At 42.6% G+C, this 26,614-nt stretch overlaps 1 protein-coding gene across 1 annotated transcript in view; it reads right to left on the bottom strand.

The window, feature by feature from the left end:
* Positions 1 to 7,345: 7,345 nt before the first annotated feature.
* ONECUT2 (one cut homeobox 2) overlaps positions 7,346 to 26,614 on the bottom strand; it is a 41,164-nt gene continuing 21,895 nt past the window's right edge. The window contains exon 2 of the mRNA XM_036918520.2: positions 7,346 to 10,827. Within this exon, the coding sequence (XP_036774415.2) occupies positions 10,541 to 10,827 (287 nt within the window). The 3' untranslated portion in view covers positions 7,346 to 10,540. The remainder of the gene's footprint in view (positions 10,828 to 26,614) is intronic.

The following is a 26,614-nucleotide window of genomic DNA, read 5'->3' as shown; positions in this document are numbered from 1 at the left end:
GTTGAGCTGTTTCAGTGCTTGTTTCCAAAGCCCTCTTACATATAGGGATACAGCGGGGTTATGAGGATCCCAACTTGTGGAATGCACGTTGCCTAACTCAAACTGGGAATGACCTTTTTTTTCATAGGATTTGAACTCGATTCAGTCTGACTCATTTTGAAATCCCAACAGACATAAAGGTATTTTTGAGGTGAGACATCTCCCAATAAAACCAATGTGACCACTGTCTGAGGCTGAACTGTGTACATCTTCACAGTTTAATGTATACACAACTGTTCACAACTGCTAACAAACGGTCGGCACCCATGCATAAATAAAATCCACTGAACCAAAGGGGAAGATCTAGTTCAAAATGAAAAAATGCTGCTATTAAGACCACAATGCATCACACTGCTAAATTTTTAGCCTCATGCATAAAATTATAGCACTGATTGGCAGCTGCTAATTATAATACTACACTGTTAACACAGAACAATTCATTGTTCAGACCAAGTAGCACAAATGTAGAAAATAATTTTCTTTTCAACAGAGCAAATGAACACAGATTGTTTCTTCAGCAAAATATGAAACTGTAAACTTTGGGCTCATTCTGCAACTTTCCCCAATCCAGAATAAATAAAATCCTAAGGGGAAAAAAAAGGAACATACATTTTTTTTTTTAAGCGCACCTTTTCGTCTATTACAAAAGCACAACCTAAAACGTATAAAGCTTTTTTTTTCTTTTTTTCTTTTTTTAAATCACAGTTACCAAAAGAAACAGTGAATAATTTATTACATACGCTATAATAACATTACTCTAAACACTATTATCTATGAGGTATATCTGAGAAAATTCGGTAAGGAATTGCGCGGTCTGCATTGCCAACATGCCCAGGTTCGTATTAAAGCTTTGGAACCATGAAGAAATAGAAAAGGGGGGAGAACAGGGGAGACAGAAGGAGGAGACATAGAGAAAGAACCTTTGGTATTAGTACAAATCTTGTTCTTTGCAGGGTTGCATTGCAAAGCACCACAGTACAATAAGCCCACCAATTTATCGTATGGAGGCCCAGTTGAAGCTGAGGTATTCACAGGAAGGATTTAAAAAAGCACAGAGAGGTCCAGACTGGCTAAATCATTGCTTTGGTTCAAGCAAGGCACTCGTCCCACGGTTATGTCACACTTTGCAAGTGAAGCATGAGGCTGGGTGGGGGGATTGCAGAAGAGGGGTCTGCCAATCAGGGATGCTTTCTGTGTTCAGGCTGCCATTGCTCCCTCTAGCTCCCTTTTCCTTGGTGGTAAGAAGGCAGGAGAAGGTGAAGTTTGCTTCAAGGGGAGCACTCTGCTGATCAATGATCAGGTCTTTGAGAATTCTGTTTCCAATAGGAATTTGGGAAGAAAACCAAAGCAATTTGCTGTTTGGAAGGGAAGCCTTACACGTTTGCCTTGTGTATGGGGGAAGATGGAGCCTTGGGTGTGTGAGGACAGGAGAGAACTTTCACATATTTCAGTATGGTGCTTGGAAACTACAGAAAGGGGATGCGTGAGTGTTCCCTGAAATCTGTTAATGTCTTCTAAATTCCTCTACTAATTACACTCTGTCAATGCATGGAATGGATGAGTGAATCAGTCTTTTCCCTTCTTAGTTTCTTTGTCTAAGTGGTCTCCTAAAAAGCTCAAAGATAATTATATATGGGAAGTTAAAAATACTAATACTAACAAAGAGTTAGACAGGCTAGAGATGGATCTTCACATATGTCTTAAACCCATTTGGTCAAAGCTGAGAATGATTCATTGGAGAGCAGACAAATCACTGATGAATTTAATATAAAGATCACTGATGATCTTAATAGTGATTTAATCATTTAATGGAATTAAAAGAAACTTAAAGAAGACTAATTAATTTCATGAGTACAAAGGGAATAGAGAAGCAACGTTAAGTGATCATTGCTTAAACTGGAATGATCTATTCCTCTGAAATTTTGGGGTCATCTTTTGTGTTTACAGTGATGCATTATACTTTAGCAACTAATGATGTAAGCCTTAAACTTCTCTCATAAATACAGAGTAGATCTAGAAATGAAATATAAACACCTACAAGTCAACAGAAAAATGGAAAAAGCTGAGCAGCTTAAAAAAATAAAAGGGAATCAAATTCCCTTTCTCTGATAAGTGCTGACCAAAAAATATCCATAATTAAACTCAACAAACCAAGAATGAACTTTCTCTCCTCGCTGAGTTAAAAGCTTATATATACAAGACTATGTAATGGGGAGCTTTAACAGTGGTCACCCTGGATCAATGTGTACTTCAGGGCAAAAACTCTTCTACGAGCCCTAATATTTCAAGGCTGGTCACCTTTACCAGCAACTGATCATATGTGACTTTATGCTGAGGTTCTAACTAGACAGGCATGGAAATACCTGTGACTATTGTTTTGTATAGAGTTAAAGTCCTAAGTAATAAGCCCCAGGCCCTACTCATTGCTAAAGGATTGCCACCTTCCCCTTCTCCATCTCATGCAGAGGTAGCACTAGCCAGTGGGTACAGCCCTGGAACAGAAAGCAGGTGGAGGCTGGTGTGGGCTTTGCCTCTAGAGGGTTATTTGATTGGGGTAACTATTTCACTCCTCCAGGCCCTCGGGGGTTGGATTAAATGATTCGTAAGGTCCCTTCCAGCTCTACTATTTAGCGGTTAGAGTTTCTACGGTCCAGTAGCTGGAAATTTTTACTGTGATAGCTCCGAAGTAGGAACGGAGGTTGTGGCTAGGACCAAAGGCCACTTCCAACCAGTCTTCTTCACCAATTTGGAATTGGAATTTAAGGAATCCAATTACAGCAGCATTTGAACTTGCATCCTGAACATGTGGAGGGGACAGCAAACAAATGAGAGAAACACAGAAAATATCCCTTTCCAAACTAGCAGCCGCTGTCGCATAGATAATTATTTCTTTGGGGTATCTGAGCTGTGGCTGTACATACCATATGCCAGAGAGAATAGTTCAAATTATAAAAGAGCAGAAGCAAGATGCAGACCGCGCACAGAGAAAGAAATCTTTGGTATCTTTGGTGTCATCAACACGATGAAAATTACAAATGGAAAAAGTCAGTGAGGTAGCCTTCTTTGGTTCTCACTAGAAATAGAAAGTTTTTCCTTTTTTTTTTTTCTTTTTTCTGCTTTTTTTTTTTTCCTTTTCTGTTTTGTTTTACATACGCACAGAGTTCATTCTTGGAAGCAGCTAGTGTAAGGGTTTCTCTCTTTTTGCTGTTATGATTTTTTTTTTTTAATTAATGTTTCCAGTTTCTGTATAGAAGCCCTGAAATCCAGGCTGGTGAAGCAGGGTCTCGGCTTATGTTTTCTGAATATACAGGTTCAGGTTGAATAGTCATCGCTTGTCCACCAACTTTGCTCTGTTGTTCTGACAGCAAATAAACTGCAGTGCTCTCTGTTGTGTTAAATAAAAACCAGAAACTGTACAGTGCACCTTTCACAGATGCTGAATAAGTTAAATAAATAAGTTACAATATGGAGGCTCTGAGGGCCCCAGTAATTAAAAGGTGAAGTTCACCTGGTGCCAGGTGGGGCTGTGAACTTAAATTAAATAATTTAATAATTGTTATTTAAACTATCTTTGAAGTTAATTTAAGAAGGAAAAATACCTTGATTTTTTTTTTCTGTAACTTGTATTTTTTCCCTGTCTGTAACAGAACTTCATTGCTTTATAAAGCAAACTAACTTCAAAAGAATTCTAAAAGGGGTTTTGCATCTATGATGCATCATGGGTCTAGATTTTGATAAATAAGCACAGGAGTAAAATCAAACTAAGGGAGGATGATTAAATAATTACCCAAATCCTATACATTTGTGTGCTAGAAGCTAATTTAAAGAAATTAATTACATTAATGGTACTCCGCTTGCTGGGTTATAACCAAACATGACAAGAAAAAAATATGTTTCTTTTGACTGTCTTCATTTTTTGATGGACAAAATGTGTAGCCTCTTTTGGTAGTCTAAAATAAAGCAGGAAATTATAACCTCCAATACTTTCTCACATTCATAAAGACTATTTAGATGTGACAAGCATGAAACCACCCCCTCCCCTATAGCTAGCAAAGCCCCCACAATACCACGTCACCATTGTCTCAACCCTGGAAACCAGAGCCCACTTTTTCCCTATTAGTTTGCACTTTCCTTTGCTATTTTTCCCCCCTCCTTTTTGTTTTTTTCTTTTTTGTCCCTTTTCAGGTCTTTGGATTTAGCTTAGTTATGAGAGATCCAGAATAAAGCTATTCAACCGAAATCATCAAGCATGTGTCATTCTTATACAGATGATTAAATAATATCCAAGGTTTCTTGAAAGTTGAGTTTATCTTGGATATGCCCAAAGGAAAGTAATTCCAAGTGTACACAACGAAGATGCTGAGACACTTTTTTTCCCCTGCACTTTAGTTTTCAATGTTACAATAAATAAGGAAAACGATGTACATCGTAGAAGTACCACATACATGTTAAATGATAATTTAAAATGTATTTATTGTAACAGATGACAGTATATATGGAGATGTCTGTGCACAGTCTAGACACCCATAGGTAATGTGTGTTGCTATAAGGACATCTATGAGAATACATGTTGAAAGATGTATCTAAATTTGTATACATCCAAACTGACAGACTGTATAAGCTTTAGGCAAACTTAGCTGCCAAGGTTTATGTTAAGTGAAGTGCCTGCTCCTAAAGATGGAACAGATTGGAAGACTTTGTGGAATGAACAAACCTTTAGCAATGTGTTTTTTTCCTACACACATTTTCTCTACTGTATTAGCTGGTCAGTTTCAGTCAACCAAACTCAAAAACCTATAAGGAAAGCTTGGGCTCTAGCTTTAACTTGCCTTAGAGTCACTTTGGTATTTGAGAACAATGAACATTTCTAGTCCCTGTGGGATTCATGTCAGCCTCAATAATAAGCTTTGTGTCTACCTTTATGAGGCTCTATATGATTTTAATAATAAATTTTGTATTTATAATGCATTCTGAGATTTTCTCAAATTGCATGCCCCACCCCACCCTTGGAAAGAAACAAATCATGGGTAGAAAATAGGCATTGGGGTGTCCCTATTTAAAGCCCATGTCATTAAAGTATAAATCATACAACAAATGGGGATCCCTTCTCCTCTACTAAGGATTTTGTGGCCTTATTTGAAAACTAGAATCTTCTGTGGTTTTTTTAGGTGACTTGGTCTTAGCTAAATGCACAAAATTAGTAGACTATCCAGTCTTCCAGATAAATGTCAGGAAGGTATTACCCCTTCTTTGTCTACCTTCTTCCCACTTACCCTTCCTGGTGAGGCTAACGAGTCGGAATCCCAGCATTGGCATCAACCACAAAAAGCTCCAATCACTTAGGGACCATGACGGTTACCTTCCTGTACTTGTGTCTAGGCCTTGGGGTCAAACTTGACCACATATATTCTTTTCTTCTCTAAATATAGTCCATTATTCTTCAGCAACATTAGAATCTAGCCTGTTCTAGCCTGTTGTTTTATGTTTTTTTTCTTTTTAAATTCCTACTGTAAAGCCTCCTGAAAGAGGTAACCACAAATATTGTCAAAAGTAGGACAGTACCGCCTGTACCCAGGTGGTAGTGATAGTAAAAAAAAAAAAATCTCTTCAGCTTTAATTTATTGGCACTAATAGGTGGGCATCCAGCATAGTGTAAGATAAAATGGTTGATCATCTAAAAGATATTTATATTTGGCATTGAGATACATTGTATGAGTTACAAAAATGTGTAGGGGTATATGTGTGTGTGTGTGTGTATCAGATGTACCTTCCTCAATGTGATTTTATTTGAGCTAGAAATGAAAATAACCTTTAATTTTCTAAGCCCACCATTGCCAAGAGCCTGTGGGAAAAGGGTTTCTACAATGGTGATGATCTGATCTCTCTAGAGAAAGTGTCACACTGGGTCCTTCATGGCTCATTCTTGCCTGTACTTTTAAGTGCTACAAACTGCACACTGTTTTACATTTTGGAAAAGCCTTTCAATGTCGGGGTTGAGTTTTTATTGTTGTTGCTGTTTTCCTTTAAAAATGAAATATATTGGCTCTTCTTAAAAATTTCCTAGAATGAAAAAATTATATCCCCTTTGCCAAAATCACATTGAAAACAAAAGCAAAGCAAACTTATTTTACCTAAAGGGATAACGAAAAGTGTGTTTCCATTCAGTAGCTTTTGGATTTCTTTCCTCAAGAATCTGAATTTTGGTTCAGAACTCTCTCTTCACATAGCCCCTTTCATTGCTGATGGCTGATGCATGCCTGGAATTTTCTTGGGTTGAGGAAATGGATCTTAAACTATAACCAAGACCAAATGGTTATTTTCTCTGAAATTATTATTAACTTAAAATAAATTTTGAAAAATCCTGAGGAAACTTCTTGGGTCAAATTCTATTACCTTTCCATTTTCAGGTATTTTTTGTTCAGATTTTTAACAAACTGAAATCCCATAGGGCTTAAAATTTTGATACATAAACATAGAGATGCACATATATTTATATATGCACACAAATAATTTTTTTAAAAGTAAGCACTTCTGTCTGGTGTAACATAATCTGGTATAAGACATTTATCAAAAGTCCTTGGAGGGAAGTTCTTGCCCTTCTTACATTACGACATCGTCCTCAGGTCACCAGGAACACTGAGGGTGTACGTGACTTATTCCTGGTTTGATCAGTGTTGAAATCTCAGGCCACAAAGACAGCCTCTTTTGGTTTAGACATCTTCCGAGGGTGCCAGAGACCCAAATGCTGAGATTGGTATGCCAGACCATCACGAACCCAACCATGCAGGCTTGGGTCTTTGGTCCAATTTCGAGAACAACCATTTCCATTGGCCACAAGTCACAAGGATTCATTTAGAAATACCCAAATTTAAATTCACTTTTATCAACCCATATGGAGTGATCCCCTACTGAAATATGCTCTTTTCTTGGTCATTTGACAAAGGAGACAGAGTAAAACACAAAGGGATACAGGGAAAGTCAGGGAACATCCCCAGGCAGGATGAACTGCAAAAGCCACAGAGAGTCACACTCTGTCACAGCCCCCTGACTGCTGCCTCTGCGAGGGGAGACCCACATGGTGGGAGCAAGGGAGTGACACAATGGACACTGGGGATCCCAAGGCCAGGACTCTGGGATTCACCCCAAATGCTTTGTGTTCTCTCTCTGGGATTGAGACACCCACCTCCCAGCCCCTGCCCCGGGCCCCCTGTACCAACACCACTGCCTCACTCCAGTGTCAGCTGCGGCTGCACACAGGCCTGTCTACATGAATTGGTAACCACCACCTGGAGGAAACCTGATCGGAGCTGGACTTCCCCAATGAGAAGCCCATTTGGTGGGTCTACTCATGAACTAGTCACTGAATCTGGAACACCCTGATGAGCCAGGGCAGCTCCTGGAGAACAGATTTCTGGGCTGGCCTCATCTCCATCACTGGGGGGAGTGGACCGCTGAGCCTTTCCAGCAGCCACAGAGATGAGCACCCGACTGGGCCTGGCCCAGTTCTGGGTCACATCTGGTGGATGGACTTCACTCACCACCTTGATCATGATTGAGGCATAAAATAGAGATGATGCCAAATACAAATAACTCATTTGCCCCATGGATCCACTTAACAACAGGTTAAATGTTGAAGTGCTTGACTTTCAACCTTTCCCAGGAATTTTCACAGAAATCTGAATATCTCAAATCATCCACAGTGGCAAATGAACTCTGAACTGGCATGAGAAATGAGCACACTTTTGAACTGAATACTTAATGAAGCACTTGACAGAAACAAGACATGAATTTGGACAGCAATAATTTTGGGTGATCACCAGTGTCAAGTTGTATCTATATACGTATTCATATATATATATATATATCTTTCTTTAGAAATGCAACTTTACAGCTGATTTTTAAAAAGCTAATAGAAAAGTAGAAACTGGCAATTATTTTTACATGTTTCCCCCTCCCCCAGATGAAGCCGTTAGTATTTAGCAATCACATGAAGACAAGGCTGTCAACTCCTCTATAAACTCTTTGGTTCTGTGGCTCCGGAGAGGATGCGTCAGCAGACCCCCAGCCCTGACCCTCATTCCCCTCCCCTCCCCTGATGATGAGACTGAACACAGAAGGGACCAAGTCTAAGGGATAAAAAAAGGTAATTCACGTGACAATATAATTCACTACACTCTGAGGAGCAGAGAGGAGAGAATCTTTCAGTATCCCAACATCTTAAATTTGTAGCCCATGGAACCTTTGGAGAGATTCCATGTTGGGGTAGAAAGCCATAAAACAAAATTAAAGGGAAACAGTAAAATCAAATAAATGACCCTTTCCTTTTTGTTGCTCAGAAACTAAATTGATTACCTTTACACAGATCAATGGCGCTATTAGTATTTTAGCCAGACAAGAGGAGATAATGAACTGAAACACAAGATGTGAGAAATCCTCATCTTTGGTATTGTAGCTGTTGAGGTTTCTGTTGCTCTGTTCCGTGTTCTTTTGAAAAAACTGCATAGGCACAAATTAAAGACAATCTTCAACTTTAAGATTACCGCTTGAGTTGTCAAATGAAGCAGCAGCCACTGTGGCTTTTCCTTATTTCTATTCTTGTCTCAACCCTTTCTTTAAAATCTGCTTCCAAAAAATGTCCCAAGAGGTCTGAACACAGTGTGTCTTGCTGTTTTTTGGGTTTTTGTTTTTTTCTGGCGTGCTTCCTTCTTGGTGGTGGTGATTTTCATTGATTTACGTATTTATTTATTTATTCATTTTAATGGAACAGTTTTGTTTGTTGCAGAAGTAGGTGCAGAAAAAGTTTCTTTGGTTTCGATTAAGTAATTCATAAAAAAGTCAGTCTCAAGTGTCTGTAAAGAATCATTGCAGCGTTTGGCTTGCTTCGAACACCTCCACGGTGCCCACCTGGGGCCATTCACTGGTAAATATGCACATCGTGACCTTCGCAATCTCCCAGAGTTCTGTGAGGGCACTTCCACTTGCTGTGGGAAGGTGATAGCCAGGAACCAGAGCTGGTGTGGCAAAGCCACTCCCTGGGTGGCTTGGCTAATGTCCTTGGCATAGCCGGTCTGCTCAGCCCAGTGGTGAGCCAAATGCAAGAGCTGAAATGCCATTTGGAGTTGCAGAGGTTTTCTAATTTCTAAAAGTAATCACAGTAATTTTAGGCTAGAAAATGGCAAGTAATAAATGTCTTTGGTTTGCAGTATTCTGCTTCTTTGGTGTGCTGTGTTTTCTCCAGATTTATTCAGCTGTTTTGCAAGGATGATTCAACAATGGAAGAGATTTAGGAATAGATGAAAGTCATGAGTAACACATATGGTGGTCTGAGATATGTTTTTCTTGTTAGAAAACACTGAAAAATGTCCCTATCAGTGGTATGGATGAGGAAACAACTGAAATCTGAAAGAGTACAAATGAAATATGTGGCAGTCATAATGCACAATAGGAGGAACCAGGTGACTAATAATCAAGAAGGATACATTAATGATCTAAAAAAATCTAGATCTTTTAAAATGCTGCATTTGCTCCATGTACCGTAACAGTTAAATTGGCCTCCTGAGTGTGCGTCTGCTTTATGTACAAACAGAATTTGTAGCAAACTGCAAAATGTGCTTGAAGCCATATTCCCAACGATTCCCTAATGACTTCACAGTCAGCGTCTTGAAAATCCAGATGCAGTGAATCCAGAACCTTCCTTACTTCTCTGTTTATCTACGTTGTGCTTGATACTTTGAGCTCAAGTGCACTGATTTGATTTTGGTTTTTTTTTGATGGATCCAAGACCACGTGAGATTTCCAGGAGGTAAGGAAAAGAAAACTGTAAACTGGATCAACTTAAAGCTTTCTAAACCATTTGATGAAAAGATGCCTGAGTTGGAAAAATATGTCCTTGGATTTTTTTTTTTAACTTCTGTATTTAAAACTTGTGCTCGTAATTATCATTCTGGTGTTTTTTTAATGTAATGCCTGTGAACTTTGGTGTACTGTGGTATGTTGAGGCTAAGCACTTGGAAAGCAAATGAGGTCATTCTTGTTGCTAGATCCTTCTCTTGTTGGAGCCCAAACTCAGAGAGCCTTACACAGGCTGAATTCCCACTGTGAATTATGGGAACTCTGACTGCAAGAGACTGACAGGACTCAAAGAGAAACTGTTGACATTTTAAGCAATCCTGAGCTTGGCTGACACCGCACTGAAATGAACTCACTCCAGGAGGGCCCCATTTGGTTTCTGGGATGCTTAGCATGCTCAGAGGACAATGTCCGGTTCAAAGAGGTTAATTTTCAGCTTGCACTTGGACTCCATAGCCATTAAAAACAAAACAAAAAAGAACACCTGCCCTATGATTACAGCTAGAATAGAAGTTTCTTTGCAAAAGAATTGTGCTTTCAAATCACCAGTGAAGGGCCCCAGCTAAGATTCCGGTGTCTTTTTCCTTTGTGTTTTCTTTTGGTGTCTGTTGTCCTCACTTGGAGGTGACTTGTGCCCAACTGAGTCCTTCCATCACGCTTTGGTGCAAGCACTGGAGGCAGATGAGGAGCCCCCTGTGCTCAGGTCGTCTTGCCACTTCTCGAGGCTGCGGCGCCGGGCGTTCATGAAGAAGTTGCTGACAGTCGTGAGCTCCAGGCCCAGCTGCTGGGAAATGGTGATCTGCATCTCTTTGGATGGGCGTTTGTTCTCCTTGAAGATGGCAAAGAGTGTTCGGCGTTGGAGGTCGGTGAACACCAGGCGGGATTTTTTCTGGGAATTGTTCCTGTCTTTGTTTGGTTCTTGCTCTTTGCGTTTGCACGCTTGAAGGGAAAGAGAAGAAGCAGCTTGTCAGTACGAGTGTAAGAACTGGTACCCAAGAAGGTAATACACTAAAAACATTGACAGAGTCATACAAGGGGATGTAAACCGTTAAACTTCATTGTGCAAATTGCCCAGCTGTCAATCACCAGCTTTCCCAGTTCATCTCCTGGTGAAGGAAGGCGGCAGTCAGTGGGGAAACGGAACAAGGAGGCAAGAGAAGGGCTGTTTCACATGGGCTGGTTTTGAACCAACTGCTTTTTCTGTTACCCTCGCCCCCAGCACACCCAGGAGAATCTTCATCTCTGAAAGGAGGTGCTGAGGAAGTGATGACTCCCTGTCCCCAGAGGGAAGCCTAGGGAGGCACTTCCTCTCTCCTAGGCACTCTCCAGAATTGTTTACAGCTGAGCTGAAATTACTTGCTGGATTCCAAACTTAAAAGTGTAATTTTTCAAAATCAAAGCTTCTGCCCACACGACTAAAAAAATTGTTAACAGAGTGAAATTAAAAGTGACAGAATGATGGTATCAACCCAACCCAAACCCCCTTCTTCCAGACTTTTGAAAAATAAAGAAAAAAAAAAAAAAAAAGGGAAAGACTATGAAAAAATTGGTTTAACCAATTCTAATTGGCTACTTTGAAGTGAAGCCAGTATAAGAAGACCAGAGCCGAGGGAGGCAGAGGAAGGCAGAAGTTACAATGCCAGGACCCTGGGGTCCGAGATCTATCAATTAGTATATGCAGAGTCTCTGATTTAGTAGGTATGTGCCCACATGGACTGACATATGCAGCCAGGACATTCATGTATGTGTCCCTACCTGTGCCTTACCCTACAAGATCCTTGAAGGCAGGGATCAGGTCTGTGTAATATTCCCGGCTGGCTCTTTATGGAGCCATGGACATGAATGAACGTAAGGGGCCCTGACGACAAGTGGTATTTTGACTCTTGGGGAATTTGTACACTTCACAGATTTGGTATCAGAAAAGTGACTTGTAAGGGTTAAACAGTGCAGTGCATACAAAGTAGACATTTAAACATGAGAACATATGTTAAAATTACTGGAAAGAAATCCCAGCTCACCCAGGGGTTTTGCGCAGCCTCAACAGAGCTAATCTGGGAAAGGCAGGGAAGGAGCAGAGGCCTGGCACGGAGCGCTCTTCCCTGAATCACATCCTGCTGGACGTTCTGGCCCCAGGAGGAGACTGTCTTTGCACTGGACTGACATTCCCCCAAGGCTAGCAGTTCGGGGTGCTTCCTGGATGTCTTCCCATACTTCCCAAAGCCCCAGTTTGTAAGTTTCGCTTGTGAGCCCTGGATCAGAACATTTCCTGCCCATTCCACTGTGTGCGGAGGGGTTGCTTCAGTTTGAGTATTTGGGGAAAATCCTTCAAATTGATAGGTCTTAGGATTTAACCTGCATCAACACAAAGACAAGATATTCGAACTTTCTCCCACTTAACTGGCCACCCTCCCTGGAGGATGCCATCGGCCACAAAGAAATCACTCCTGAAATAAATGAAAAAGCAATGACGCTTTGCTCAACTCTTTCTTCCTGATTTTTCCTTCTGTTGTTTTTAAAAATAAAAGCAGTATTACTGTTTTGAAAATTGAACACCCCTCCCCCCCCCATAAAAACGATTTGTTCCCATCTTCAAGCCATTCTCTTGGGAGGTCTGGGCTTTCCCAGAGGAGGTGGCATCCCCAGCGACTGGGCCCACAGAGAGGCTGTGGTGGTCCCTGGCTGCCCTCCCACATGTCTCCCAGCAGAGTTCTTTGCTCATCCCTGTGAGGAGCTTACATTTTTGGATTATGTACATTTACTGTAACCTCCTTTTCAATCTCAACTCTTCCACAGCAGTGCTTCCAAACTGTGAAGTGCACAGATATCATCAGGAGATTCTGATAGTCAGCCTGGGGTGGGGCCTGAGAACCTGCATTTCTAACAGGCTCCCAGGTGATGCCAGTGCTGCTGGTCCTCATGACTCGGTCTGATGAGCAGGCATCTACCTGATTTCTCAGAGGTGCACTTGATGGGATGCAAAGCTCTGGAGCCAGGCACGCCTGGCTTTAAATCTGAGCTGCTCCACCTCCAAGATTTGGGATCTTGGCAAATGACTTCACCTCTCAGTACCTGTCTTCCTCATCAGAACAGCGGAAGTACTGATGGAGCCCTGCAGAGGCTAACTAATGTGAGATAACATGCATACATGCTTCCTTCCCACCCTCCCTCTCACTGGATTTCCCCAGTGATCCTGAGGTAAATAAGCAGAATTAAGCAGAGACCTAGAGGAAGTAGGTGATTGACTTGAGGTCACCTTCCAAGTTTGCTGCAGACCCAGTCAAGAATCCAGTCCTTCGGTCTCTCCATCTTTCTCCTCTACAGAAATGGCATCCGTGCCATTGGCACATTAGAGGGGATCTGTGTGCTGGGCAGCCTCGGGGTTCTGCCCCCAGAGATTCTGATTTTCACTGAGTGGGGCAAGCTTCTAGAATCTGTACTTTCATAAACATCCTCAGGCCCTTCTTAGATGTGAGAACCAGTGTACTTGACCATATTACCACTTCAGGTCCCCAGACTATTGTCCCTGCCCCAACCTCCTGGGACACCTGGGGCCAAGCCTGGAGCTGGAGGATTCTGAATGAACAGTGGCTGAGGTCCTCTATCAATTCATGCTCCTTTGGTTAACCATACATCCCTCAGTTTTTGTACCAATATCGATTATTCTTCCCTATATATATATTTACACACACACACACACACACACTTTAAGAGAAAAATGTTAAAGGTGTAATGTTCAGCAAATTGCCGAGAAAGAACAAATCAATAGATCCTGTGTATGCCTTCCCAGCAGCTTTCCAGGGCCACCAGATTCCACACCAACAAATGCAAAGCTGGCGCCCATGGTCTGCAAATGCACAGCAAGTCCAAAAGCCCCAAATCATCAGGCAGTAGGTACATAACCTTCCCAGAGTTCCTATAGCTGGCAGTTGCCACCCCACATTCTTTTTTTGGGGAGGGGGTTCTTTTTGGTATTGTGGTTTTGGCGTTTACTTCTTCATGTTTATGAGGGAGGCTTGCTGTCCACCTCCCCACAGTTCAGAAATAACAAACACAATGCTAACAGTGTCAACCCCATGATTCTTACAAAAGTGACTGGTCAGGAGCGGAAGCAAAATAAAAACAAGGGAGACCACCTGCTTTGAGAGACTGCAGTGGAGTGATGTCTGGAAGCCCACAGGAGGTGGGGAACTTGGAATTTCTCAGAACCAAGGTGTGAAGCTAGCTAGTCCCACAGGCACAATCAGCATGTAAGGGCTTTTGGTGTTCAACGTATTACACTCTCATCAGAGAGCCATTTCTAAACAGCTCGGGAAAAGCCAAGTAGCTCTGTGTGGCCCAGAAATGTGTGTGGGAAGCCCAACACACAGCAGTGCTCATCAGCGGCATAGGTGGATCTCATCTCTGCAGGGTTCCAGCCACTCAAGGCCAGTTCTGCCACTGGAAGGGATGCACTTAGCCCAGTGCCCCACAGGCCACTTGGACCTGCTGCTTCTCCTCTTCTAGGAGAAAAGCTGGGGGGCATGTCAGGCTTTGGCATGTGTACTGTGTGATCGTGGGGCGGGTGTGTGGATGCAAAAAGCCCTCAGCCATTCCTGACCTCTAAGGGAAAGTTGTTCTTAGAGGTTTGAGAGCTCATTTCTATTTTAAAGACTAAGAGACTCATTTGTTTATCTACGATGATGCTACCACCCAGGCTACAATGCCCATCCCCTGCTTTTGGGCAGGAATAATAGCAACTCAGATTGATAATGCTGTCTCCTGTGGACCAGGACCTGGGACTGGCAGGTGTACACAGACAGAGGCATTTGGGTTAATGACAAAGGAGATAGTCTGTTACTGCCTAAGAAATGCCAGGTGCTAGGTAGACAAAATTTTCAAATCACTGGGTTCCCAGGGTGAAATTAGAAGAAGGAAGGTTCCGGTCCAAGGCACAAGCCCTTCCTATGATCTTGCAATGCCAATTTACCTTTTTCCTGGCAGCCAGTGTATTTTTCTCCCTCAGAGGGTCAGAAACGGGTCAAAGAAATCACATTTATAAGGATGTGCCACTCCCTGTAGCTGATCTTTCCAATCAGGCAAGAGAAGAACCCTCCAAACTGACCCTTTCTCCTCGCCTCCCAACCCCAGCTCCCTACCCAGCAGGCTGCTCCTGGGCAGCCTTGGGCACCCAGAGTAACTGGGCACAGCTCTGTCCAGAGCCCCCAGGTGGGCACATGAAGGTGTGTGATCAGGGCAAGCAGCAACGTGACAAAACCAGAAGTGATTCCCATCAAAGGGAGGCAAGACAGGGTGAGGGACGGTCTCAGCAGAGACGGGAAATACTAAGGAGGCCGGCAGAAGCTGGCGTCACCTGTGCCTTCTCTCACTTGCGGTTGGGGTGGGGCCCTGGTGCCCTCCCCAAAGGTCAGTGACCGTGTCGTTTCCCTGACAGAATAGGCCCTTTGCACGCACCACTCATTTTGCTCTCTTTGAGAGAGGTCTTTGGTGTTTGCATGCTAAGGGTAAAAAAAGGCTGTTGGAAGCCAGGGCCAGTGCTGGTGGGGAGGAGAACGGAAGGCAGAGAGGTAGGGAGAAGCAAATTGGGCGCACTGCAGGGCCACTACCTGCCTTGTTTTCTCCTTTGGTCTTTCCTGAAGGACTGTGTCTGGACACAGGTGCGGTGACCTCCACTGTATGTGGGACTGTGGGTGTGTGGAGGGTAAGGCGGACAGTAACTAGTTAGTTCTGTGAGGCAAATCAGGGCCAGGGGTCGTCCAGGCACCACACTTCACCAGGACACCTGGTCCCACAGGTGCCATGGCTTCAGCTCTTCAAGGAACCTGCACATCTTTTGCCTCCTATAACTTGACCGTCGGCACTGCATCACAAAAGGTGAGGGCTCTTGGCTTTCACACAGGGAGCTGGAGGCCCAGAGAGGTGAGTCTGAGAGGGACCCAAGGTCGGGACCCTCCTCAGAACTTCCCTCCCACAACATCCTGGAGGGGAATGCGGGCAGACACGTGGTTCCCACTAACATCTGTGACTGTCTGGGCTGACACGACTAGCGCGGGAGCCGAGACATGGGCCTGGGGAGGCTGGGGCGGGAGGGACCCAACACCACAGCTGACTCCTCCGTCCTCCCTGTCCTGGAGCTACACTCAGCGTGGCCGGGATTCTGCCCCATGAATTCAGGTCTCTGGGGAACAACGTTCTCTGTTGGGCTGGAATGCTTCCCCTCTTCGGGATTTCGGCCCAGTGATTTGCTACAGAATTGTTGTTGGAAGGATCCTCTGGGCTCCTGTTCAACAGTCTCAGTCGACAGGGAAGGAAAATGTCTGATGGAAATGAATATGGTCCTGACACTAAACAAAAGACTTAGTAGTTTTTCTTTGTCTTGAGGCAACTGATGGGGGGCAGAAGACCAAAACGGATGAGGGTGGGGCAGTTCCCGTCCCACCTAACCCAAAGCCCAGTCTGCCCCTCACTAGCTGTGTGGCCTGGGGTCAGGACTGTGCCTCCCTGTGCCTTTCTCGCCTGTGGTGACTGGGCCAGAAGTGCTCTCCTGGGGCCCTCCCACCTGTGGGTAACAGATCTGCCTTCCACAGTTCTCCTCTGCCTGGTACAAGTTTGCTTATTCTCCCAAACCAAAGGCAAATGCCGTCTCTCTCAGGGACACCCTGTCTCCTCTGGTGGTCAGAAGAGTTACAGAAGCTGCAAACTGCCATTACCTGTAAGCCGAGTGATCCGTTCTGCCTCTCAAGTTCCACACGAGGCAGGTGCCTCTTTTGGGGGTACTTAGTGGAGAATGGAATTGAGAGCATCTCTTCCCTTCCACGCAGGAGCTTCAGGGTTTGGGGAGGAGAGACCCAGCTCGCAGGGGTCCCAGGAGGTGCCCATGAATTATTTGCTGGCAGAAGGCAGCCTGAGTCGGCACCAAGTGCGAGTTGGCAGCAGAGCAAGCGTGTCTGATATGGTCTCCAGGGTCTAGAAACGTTGGCCTCCTTTGGCTGGTCCTCTCATTTCTGATCTTTTAGGTTGCATTTTTAAGCTCCTGTCTCTCCTGTTTCCTCTCAGCTGTTTCTTTCTTATGAGCTTTCTGGCCCACCCCAGTCCTGCAGTCCAGCAGCCCCTGCCGCCTCGGCCCCAGCACCACATTCCCTCCCCCACAACTTTCCCGGATGCTGCATCTCCCCCACATCCAGCATCACTTCCTGTATAGACCAGGCCAGCCCTGGGGAGCTGTGGGAATGGACTGTTCCCTCCAACCCTCTGCCAGGCCAAAGAAGTCTTGCAGAGGCCTGTGGGAAGGTGAGGGGCCAAGCCCCCGGACAGAGGGAGAATCCTGGCTCCACCAGCAAACACGAGGTCAGCCAAAGATGCTCAGTGTTGGGTAAGGGGGAGCCAATTCTGAAGGAGAATCCAGGAAAGGTACTGATCTCAGGTAGGGGCAGAGAAGGATCTGCTTTGGTGTGGTTTCCCAAGCCCTTGGAGGGCCTGTGGCCACCTCCCCAGGTCCCCTTTGCATGTGCAGGCCAATGCTGAAGGTCTCCTGAGCTAGCTCAGTCAGCTTGGTTGAAGGCTTAACCCCTGCCAGACTGACTGCCCCTTTCCCTTGGGAAAATTCTGCCCTTTAGAATGAATGAGAAGAGGCTCCTAGAGCAGGCTTTGAGAGAGGGGAGCAGGTGCCTCCAAGGGGAGCAAAGCAGTTGCATGATGGGAACTAGCACAGACTTATTGCAAAATTGGCCCCAATTCTTCCCCTCCCCAAATCTACACCCCTGGCATGTGACTGTAGCTCCTCCCAGCACAAGGCGGGCTTTGCCTTTCCCGTGATTCTGGGCTAGCCGGGTGATTTGCCGTGTCCATCCAACTTGCCGAAATGACAGTGCGACGGTTCCCAGCCCAGGCCTCAAGAAGCCATGTGCTTTGTTGGAGCTCTTGCAGCTCTGCCTGGCTGCCATGCAACAAGCCCAGGCCAGCCCGGGTCAGCAGCTGACTGCAGGTGTGTGAGTGATCCTGGGTGAGGCCACCCAAGGGGGCCTGGATCAGCAGAATTGCCCAGTTGGTCCACAGACTCCTAAGTAAAAATAGTTTCTGTGTTTTAGAGCATTTCTGTGGCAGTAGAAAACTGATATAGAAACCAAGAACAACCTCTGCCTTCCTGCACAGATGTAGGGTAAAAAGTCTCAGCTGGAACTGGAAACTTGGCTTTGAATTCCACACTGGCTACTTAGCAGCTGCATGACCTTGAGCTGAGCCTCAGTTTCTTTATCTATACAATGGGGTTACTAATGCCCAACACTCTGGATATCAGTTTGTTAGCTGTAATGCTTGGCACACAGTAGGTGCACAGTAAGTGTAAATAGCCTCTGCACAGAAAAAGAAGAAAACATGTATAAGAAGGTGAGGTCAAGAATTCCTCATTTGAAATGATTTTCCAAGACTTACTCAATGGTAGATGAACTACCCAGAGGGCTAACGGCAAATAAAAAGTTAAAGACAGTTGTTTTCATTGTGCAGTCTCAGAGCCAATTCCCAGTCTAATAGGAAAGGTAAGACTGTGATGTATATTTATATATGTGTCAGAGATCCTAATAGGTTTTGGTATTTCCTAACATCACTAATTTATGTCCAAATACATTCTACATACCATGAGTATTGTTAGCTCCTAATAAATAATGCAGAAGTGCTCTATTCTCCTTGCATTTAGTAAATACCTTCCCCGAATAGTTCAATGTGATCTTGCCAGGGCACAGGGTGGGGTATGGAAGGGAGTCATGGGGTGTGCATTCATCGGTATATGGGCTTGAAAGTACATGGGTTTGAAAATGATGCCTAGGGAGAATCAGTTCCATCTTCCAGCTGCAGAGCTGAAGCTGCCCTCTTTCAAGGGCTGTGCAAAGTGGGAGAGGGATCTTCTCCAGCAAGGAGGCCACACACATGGTCTGGAGTTATGTCAGAAAGATCAGCTGAGGCAATCACCTGGGTAGTGCTGGAAAATCAATTACAAAACTTTATATTTGTACCTCCAGCCTTGTTTGAGAAACCTTTGGGGTTTTGAGGTAAGAAGAATGGAAAAAAACTCCCTTTACTTCCCTGCTATGGAAAGTGGCCCTTTGGTACTGACAGAGTAGCAAGCCCACAGGAGAAGGAACAGTGTCTAGAAAAGCCCCCTTCCTCCAGAACGAATTTGCATATTCAAGAGCTTTTAAAATAATAACAGGATCCCTTACATTCAAATGGGGAAGCAATAGTAGAGTTACAGACTCTGGATAGTACATATTTAATGTTCAGGAAGCCATCAATGCTGTAAATCTTAGCAATGCAGGCTTCTAGAGCCAGCAAAGGGATAGGTGCGGGCACACTGCTAAAGGGACATGGAAGGAAGGGGTCTGACACACAAAACTTGGGGCTCAGGCTCTAAGCATTGGCCCCTGGGGGCCAGAAGGTGGCAGGAGCACTGATTACCCTGCTGGGAGGTGGGAAGGTCAGAAGAAGGCAGAGGGACTGCAAGGGACCCCATCTTTTCAAGTCATTATTTGGTTATCTTGTGCTAAAATTTGGCAGCAGTTTGCAGTTAGATGCCCTGCGGCTGTCCTTGCCTTTCTGTGATGCTGACCTTATTACTGAAGGGCGCCTTGGCCCATAGAGCCAGAACTCTGAACTTCATTTGTTTCTTCCATGTCCCGGGCCTGAGTCAGGGGGTCACTTAATGGCTTTGTCTCTGGGTTGGGGGCTGGCTTTCCTCGTGGACCAGATGCCAATCCATTCAGGCAGTGGAGCCAGTGACATCTAGACCAACATCCATTCGGGATGCCAAGCACAGATGTAGGGAGGATGCACAGCACAGATCGACTTGGAGTCACTCTCGTTTGTTGGGTTCTTTACTACCTTCTCACTGGGAGTGCAGGCAAAGCCCTGGCAGGAATAAACCTCTAAACCACTTGGCAAATTATTCTGGCCAGCCAAGGCACTCCAGGTTGAACAATCTGTGTGCCAGGGAGAGAGTTGCTGTCTAACTTATTGGAGCAAATATGATGGGGGCATGTGGGAGCAGGAGGGAGAGAGGAGAGAGAGGAGAGGAGGGAGAAGAGACAGGAGAGCATGGGGCCGTGCACTCTTGAGTGCACACACACACATACCTCATTCTGGAGACGGTGGAAGGGGATCATTTCCAAAGTGCAGAGATGCTGGTAGCCCCGGGAGGCTCAGCTCTGACCTTGAATGCCTGAGCCTCATACTAGGCTTCATTTTGGACATGGGGCAGATTTCTGTCCATTGGGGTATCTGTGCAGTACTCTCTTCCTCTCATTTGGGAGACTTGGGGTGATATATGATAAATCTCTCCTCGTCCTCTATACCCCCACCTATACCTTCACTTGGGTGTTGGAAGGGTAATAAGCAGGTTGGTCATGACAAGTGTTACATCACCTCCCCAATGCCCATTTATTGTCACATGAAAGGCAGGTAGCCAGCCACCACTCTCAGTTCTCTGCCTCAAAGATATTCTCTGAAGAAAACAAGGTTTATTTCCTCTCCCTATTTTTACCTTCAGTACAAAGTCAGCGAAGGGGACTTAGGAAATGGGAGTCCTTGGATGCATGACAACGTGCTTATGTGGAGGCAGGGCCTGAAAGAGGCACAAGATGGCCCCAGAGGGCTAAGTTCCCAGAAGAGGGCGCCAGAGCTGCATCTCCTGCTGCGCACTCCAGCTGTCCCTGCCCAGCACATCCTACCTGATGCTGGAGCTTGCACACCCAGTGTGATGTGTCTTCTACCTCTGCTTCCCTTCCAGTAGAAACTCTGAGAGCAAAAGGGGAGCCCCAAGGGATGGGTTTCTAACAGAAGATGTTCCAGGCCAGCTGGTAAAACTACTGAGTCCTAGAAGAGCAGGGCTTCAGAGACCATGGTCCAATCCCGTGTTTTAGATATCAGGAGTTTGAGGCTCTTACAGGTGCCATGATTTGCTCAGCACTGACAAAGGCTAGTCAGAGACAGTCCCCTGAGTGTCCAGATGCCCTCACTTCTAGCCTAGTGGGGCGTTTATTTCCACTTGGCTATTAGAATAAATGTTTGGGGGAACTCAGCCTATGAAATCACAATTTCTGATCATCTATTCTGCCTCTGAAGAAGCCTAGCAAAGACAGGGCTGCTGCATGGCTGCATTCCTGCAAGCTATCCAAAGGCTGTAAGTTGCTGAAACAAATACTTAATTCTGGACAGAAATGTCTGGTTTTAAATGGCCAAGAGAGCCTGGTACAGCCTCCCCTAACTTTGCACCAAAATCATCTCAAAGACCTAGAATTAAAGATAAAACTCACCGAACTGAAAACTAGGAGTGCAGTCAATCTGCATGACGGCCTTTCTGTGAAATTTTCAACTAGGAGCTGGGTTATGTATATCGACTGGCGATGTAGTGCAGGTCTGAGAGGTGAGTACCCTAACATCAAAGGCAGTTGTAAGGAAAACAGACACCCTTTCTATTGATGACATCAGGCCTGACTGGGTCTTTCTCATTTGACAATGGGTCAAGAGGACAAAAGGAAACAGATGAAAACTATTAGAAAACAGAAAAAGAGATCATCATCTGAAATGAGAAGAAATTCACCTAAAAATATCTTATAGAAACTTAGAGAACATTGTAAAGAATCATTTGGCATCTCAATATGATGCAAAAAGGGATGGCTTCTATGAAACAGGAATAGAAAATGATTAAGAAGAAAACAGAACTCTATAAATAACAATATGTAGTAAAAAAAATTAAGAAATGAGAAAGGTTAAAAAACTTGCAGGAAAAGGAGAAATACATGGCACTGGAGGAAATTAAGAGTAAAACTGATACCACAGTTGTAATACTAGAATTTATGCAGTTCAGGTGGTTTTTCCTGTAGGGAGGTATTCTCAGTTATATAATTACTTAAAAAGTATATACTCTTTATGAAAAGAAAAGTAACAAGACACTCCAGCTTACTTGGATTATAATCAGAATTAAAAGCCCAAGAATGTGATATTGTCCTAAAAAAGGATTGGCCAACAGCTCTATGTGGCTATGAATACCCCTGAACTCATTCTGAATGTCTCAAGAAGAATCATTACATTAATAAACAGCACCTCTTTGGAAAAGCTACACCAATGAATCTTCAGGAAGGTAGAAGGGTTGGTACCTACTTTTGCAACAAGATCTTGATATTCAAAAACAAATAATTCCATTATTAATGTTTTTCATCATTATGTGAACAACATTGTTTGAAAACAAGAAATTTCCCTGGAAAAGTATCTCCCTCTTGCAGAGTTTAATACCAGATTCATAGGTTCAGTGAAATACGATTTTATATATCAAACAGATGAAAAATAAAACAACTATACCTACAAAAAAGACTAGAAGGAAATATTTCAAAGTGTTAAGTTTCAGGTGAGGCCTGAAAGCAGAAAAACTATTCAATCATATGCTGGAAAAGTAGCCAATGCAATAGAATAAGAAAAAAAAGAGGTAAAAATTTAGAAAGGAATGAAACCAATTGATAAAATGACAAAAGCTGACAGGCAGAGTGCTCATTATTTGATAGGCCCTGTTCTATGTGCATTAACTCATTTAGTTTTTACAGTCAACCTATGTGGTGGTTAATAATGAGTGATTCTGAGTCACAGAGGATTAAGCAAATTGCTTAAGGTTACATAGTAACAGAGCTGGGATTCAAACCCAGGTAGTCTGATTCCAGGTGCCCTGCACCTAACTACTATTCTATACTGCTTCTCTAGGCAGAAACAGAACCATCATAATTATAAGCTAATATGATTTTTAACTGGAAAACCCAAGAGCTTCAGAACTCATAAGAAAGTTCAGTAAGGTAGTCAGTTATAAGATGAATTTATAAAAACCAATATTGATTGTGTATACATAGAAAACCCAAGATAACACACAAACTATTAGAATTATGAGAACTTATCAAGGTTACTAGACAATATCAGTAGACAAAAATCAGTTGTATTTCTATAACAGAAATGAAGAAGATACCATCTATAACAGGATCAAAATATCAAGTACAAAGAAAGAAATCTAACAACAGATAAATATGACTTTGACAGAGAAAACTATAAACTTTGTCAGAGAAATTAATACCTAATAAGTGGACTAGAAGACTCAATATCGTAAAGAATTCAACTCTTTACACATTGATCTGAGATCCAATCAAATCTCTAATCTAAATCCAAGATTTCTCTCCTTCCCTCCATTGCTTCTTTGTTTTATGCTTTTGATTTGACAAGCTGATTCTAAAATCTATAACAGGATGCAAAAAAATATTAATAATAACAAGATAGTCCAGCTATTCTTGATGAAGAACAAGATGGGAGGACTTGCTACATAACTATCAAGACCTTTAATAAGACTATTATGGTGTAGTACTGGGATGAGGATATACAACTAGACCAGACAAGCAGAAGAGAAAGCCTACAAAGACCCTTGCACATAAGGACATTTGATTTAATGACAAAATTATTACTGCAAAATATGAGGAAAGTGTGTTTTTTCCAAGACTAGAGCTAGGGAAACTGGGTAGGCAATGAGGTGGGGCTTAATTCTTGACCCCTACTTCATGTGGTACACAAAAAACAAGTTCTGCATGGATCACAGACCTTAGTGTAAATGGCAAAACAATCCAGCTTTTAGAAAATAATATTGGGTAACATCTTCATAATTATGGGAAAGATCTCTTAAGAGTTAAAAAGTATTAATCCAAAGGAAAAAGATTTATATATCAGAACACATTAAAATTAAGAACTTCTGTATACCAAAAGATACAAATAAGAGCAAAGGGGGGAAAAAAGAGAAAGTAAGAAGCAACACATATGATTGACACAGGTTGTGAATCCAGAATACATAAAATCTCTTGGAAATCAATAAGAAGAAGTCAGACAACCCAATTTGAAAATAGGCAAAGACCTGAACAGGCACTTCAGAGAAGAAATCCAAATTTCCAGTAATTATATAAAAAGACACTCAAAATTATTAGCAATCCAGGAATTACAAATTAAAAACAAACACATTACACATCCACAAAAATGGCTTAAATGTAAAAGACTGTCAATACCAAGTGCTGACAAGGATATGGGAATTCTTCTAGGCAGCTGGTTAGAGTATAAATTAATTTTTCATCATCAAGCCTTGAAAAGACATGGAGGAACCTTAAATGCATATTACTAACTGAAAGATGCCAATCTGAAAAGGTGACATACTGTATGATTCCAACTACATGTCATTCTGGGAAAGGCAAAATTATGGACACAGTAAAAAGATCAATGGTTGCCCAGGAGCTGATGGGGGAGATGATGAGTAGGCAGAGCACAGAGGATATTTTAGGACAGTGAAATTATTTTGTATGACACTATAATGGATACATGTCATTATACATTTGTCCAAACCCAGAGCATGCACACACCAAGAGTGAACTGTAATGTATACTATGGGCTTTGAATGATTATGATGTATCAATGTGGGTTTATCCTTTGTAAAAAAAAACATTCCATGCTGGTAAGTGATGCCGATAATGGGGAAGCTGTGCATGTGTGGGGGTAGGAGGTATATGGAGACTCTTTGTACTGTCCTCTCAATTATGTTGTAAACTTAAAACTGCTCTAGAAAAATTAAGTCTTAAAAAAAATCAAGAGCCAAATATTTAAAAATGACCCAAGAAAGAAAACTCATAAAGCAATAACAGCAAATAAATTTGACCAAATGAAAACTAAAAGAAACCTTGTTAAATTGCAAAAAACCTAAAAGAAATATTAAACTGTAACAAAAAGCATGGGTGGATTATTAACAGCCAGAATATACAAAGAAGTAACCCCCTCAAAAAAAGACCAAAAAACAAGTAAACAAAAAAAAACAGGCTAAAGATATGAACAGAACATACTTAGAAAATGAAATACATATGACCTGTAGGTCTATGAATATTCAGGCTCACTAGAAATCATGAAAACATAAATTAAAACAACCATAAAATGCCAGATTTTGCCTATCGACTATGCAAAAACATGTGAAGATGGTAATATATTAACTGTTGGCAAGTGTGGGGGAAAGAGATGCTTTCCCAGACTGCTGATGAGGATCCAATTTGGAGGACAGTTTGGTAGTATCTATCAAAATCCAAACGTGCTTCTCTGTGAGCCAGCAGTCCACTTCCCAGGAAGTGAACACAGGGAGGCACGTACAAGGGGTTTCACTCACCATTGCCCAGCAAATAAGGCAAATAACAAAACAATCTAATGGCCATAATTGTACACGAATGGCTAAAGAAATGAAAATACCAATGCCAAGAGGATACAGTGCAGCAGATTTGGGTTGGGGAAACCTCAGTTATATATAGACACTGTGTAGACATATTCCTGAATGAAAGAAGCAAGCTTCAGAAAGATGCATGCTGTGTGATATGACTTGTGTTAAAGCAAAACAATGCACAAACCTATGAAAGAAACATCATTTCTGTGAGTATGTATGAAGGTAAATAAATGATTGGCAAACACCATTGTAGCTGTAAGAGTGTTATCACTGGGAAGTAATGGAGACTGGGATTATAGGAGTGGGCGAAGGGGACTTCATCCTGATTAACAATTTGATTTTTTACAATAGGAGTGTTTTAATCTATTATTTAAGCAATTAAAAAATTTTAATAAAAGCAAAATGCTCAATGTGGTTGTCTTTGAGTAGCAGAACATTTTTGTTTTCTATTTTTTCTATTACAGTTTTTAAAAGCAAGCATTACAGTATAAATTACAATCTTCTAAAAAATTGTTATAAAATACACATACTTACCATCTTAATAACCATTTCTAAGTGTTCAATTCAGTAGTGTCAAATATATTTACATTGTTGTGCAGACAATCTCTAGAATTTTTTCTTCTTGCAAAACTGGAAACTATATCCATAAAACAACAACTCCCCACCCTGCTCCCCACAGACCCTGGCAACCACCATTCTACTTTTCTGTTTTCATGAATTTGACTACTCTAGATACCTCATGTCAGTGAAATCACACAGTATTTGTCCTTCTGTGACTGGCTTATTTCACTTAGCTTAATGTCCTTATGGTTCATCCATGTTGTAGCAGGTGGCAGAATTACCCTCCTTTTTAAGTATAAATGATATTTCATGTAGTGCATACATTTTATTCATTCGTCAATTGATGGACACTTGGGTTGCTTCCATGTTTTGGCTATTGTGAATAGTGCTGCTATGAATATGGATATACAAATATCTCTTTGAGAACTTGTTTTCAGTTCTTTGGGGTATGTACCCAGAAGTGGTATTGCTGGATCATATGGAAATTCTATTTTTAATTTTTTTGACAAACTGCCATATTCTTTTCATAGCAGCTGCACTATTTTACATTCCCATCAAGAGTGCTCACTGCTTCCGATTTCTCCACATGCAACACTTATTATTTTCTCATAACTGCCATGCAAAAGGGCATGAGGTCAAATAAACTTTTGATGAAATTAACTGGTGTTTGTGCTAGCTCTGAGAGGGAACCAGGCTTCCAGAGTATAGCCAGTACCTCGCCACACATCTGCTAAAACTGAAGAGAATTTGCTTGCCTTCTTGTTTTCTGGGTACAAGTTCTTGGGCAGATTTCTCTTGGCACTATCCTGTCCTTATCTCAGGTTCCAGAAGAGGTTAAAGTGATGCTCACTTCCCACCAAGAAACTACACCCACCCACACTTCTTTCTTTTTAAAATGCTTGTTCCCCT

This window comes from Manis pentadactyla, chromosome 6 (assembly GCF_030020395.1).
Source record: "Manis pentadactyla isolate mManPen7 chromosome 6, mManPen7.hap1, whole genome shotgun sequence".
Taxonomy (NCBI): Eukaryota; Metazoa; Chordata; class Mammalia; order Pholidota; family Manidae; genus Manis; species Manis pentadactyla.
Note: the sequence above shows the minus strand (reverse complement) of the source record. Positions and strands in the feature narration are given on the sequence as shown.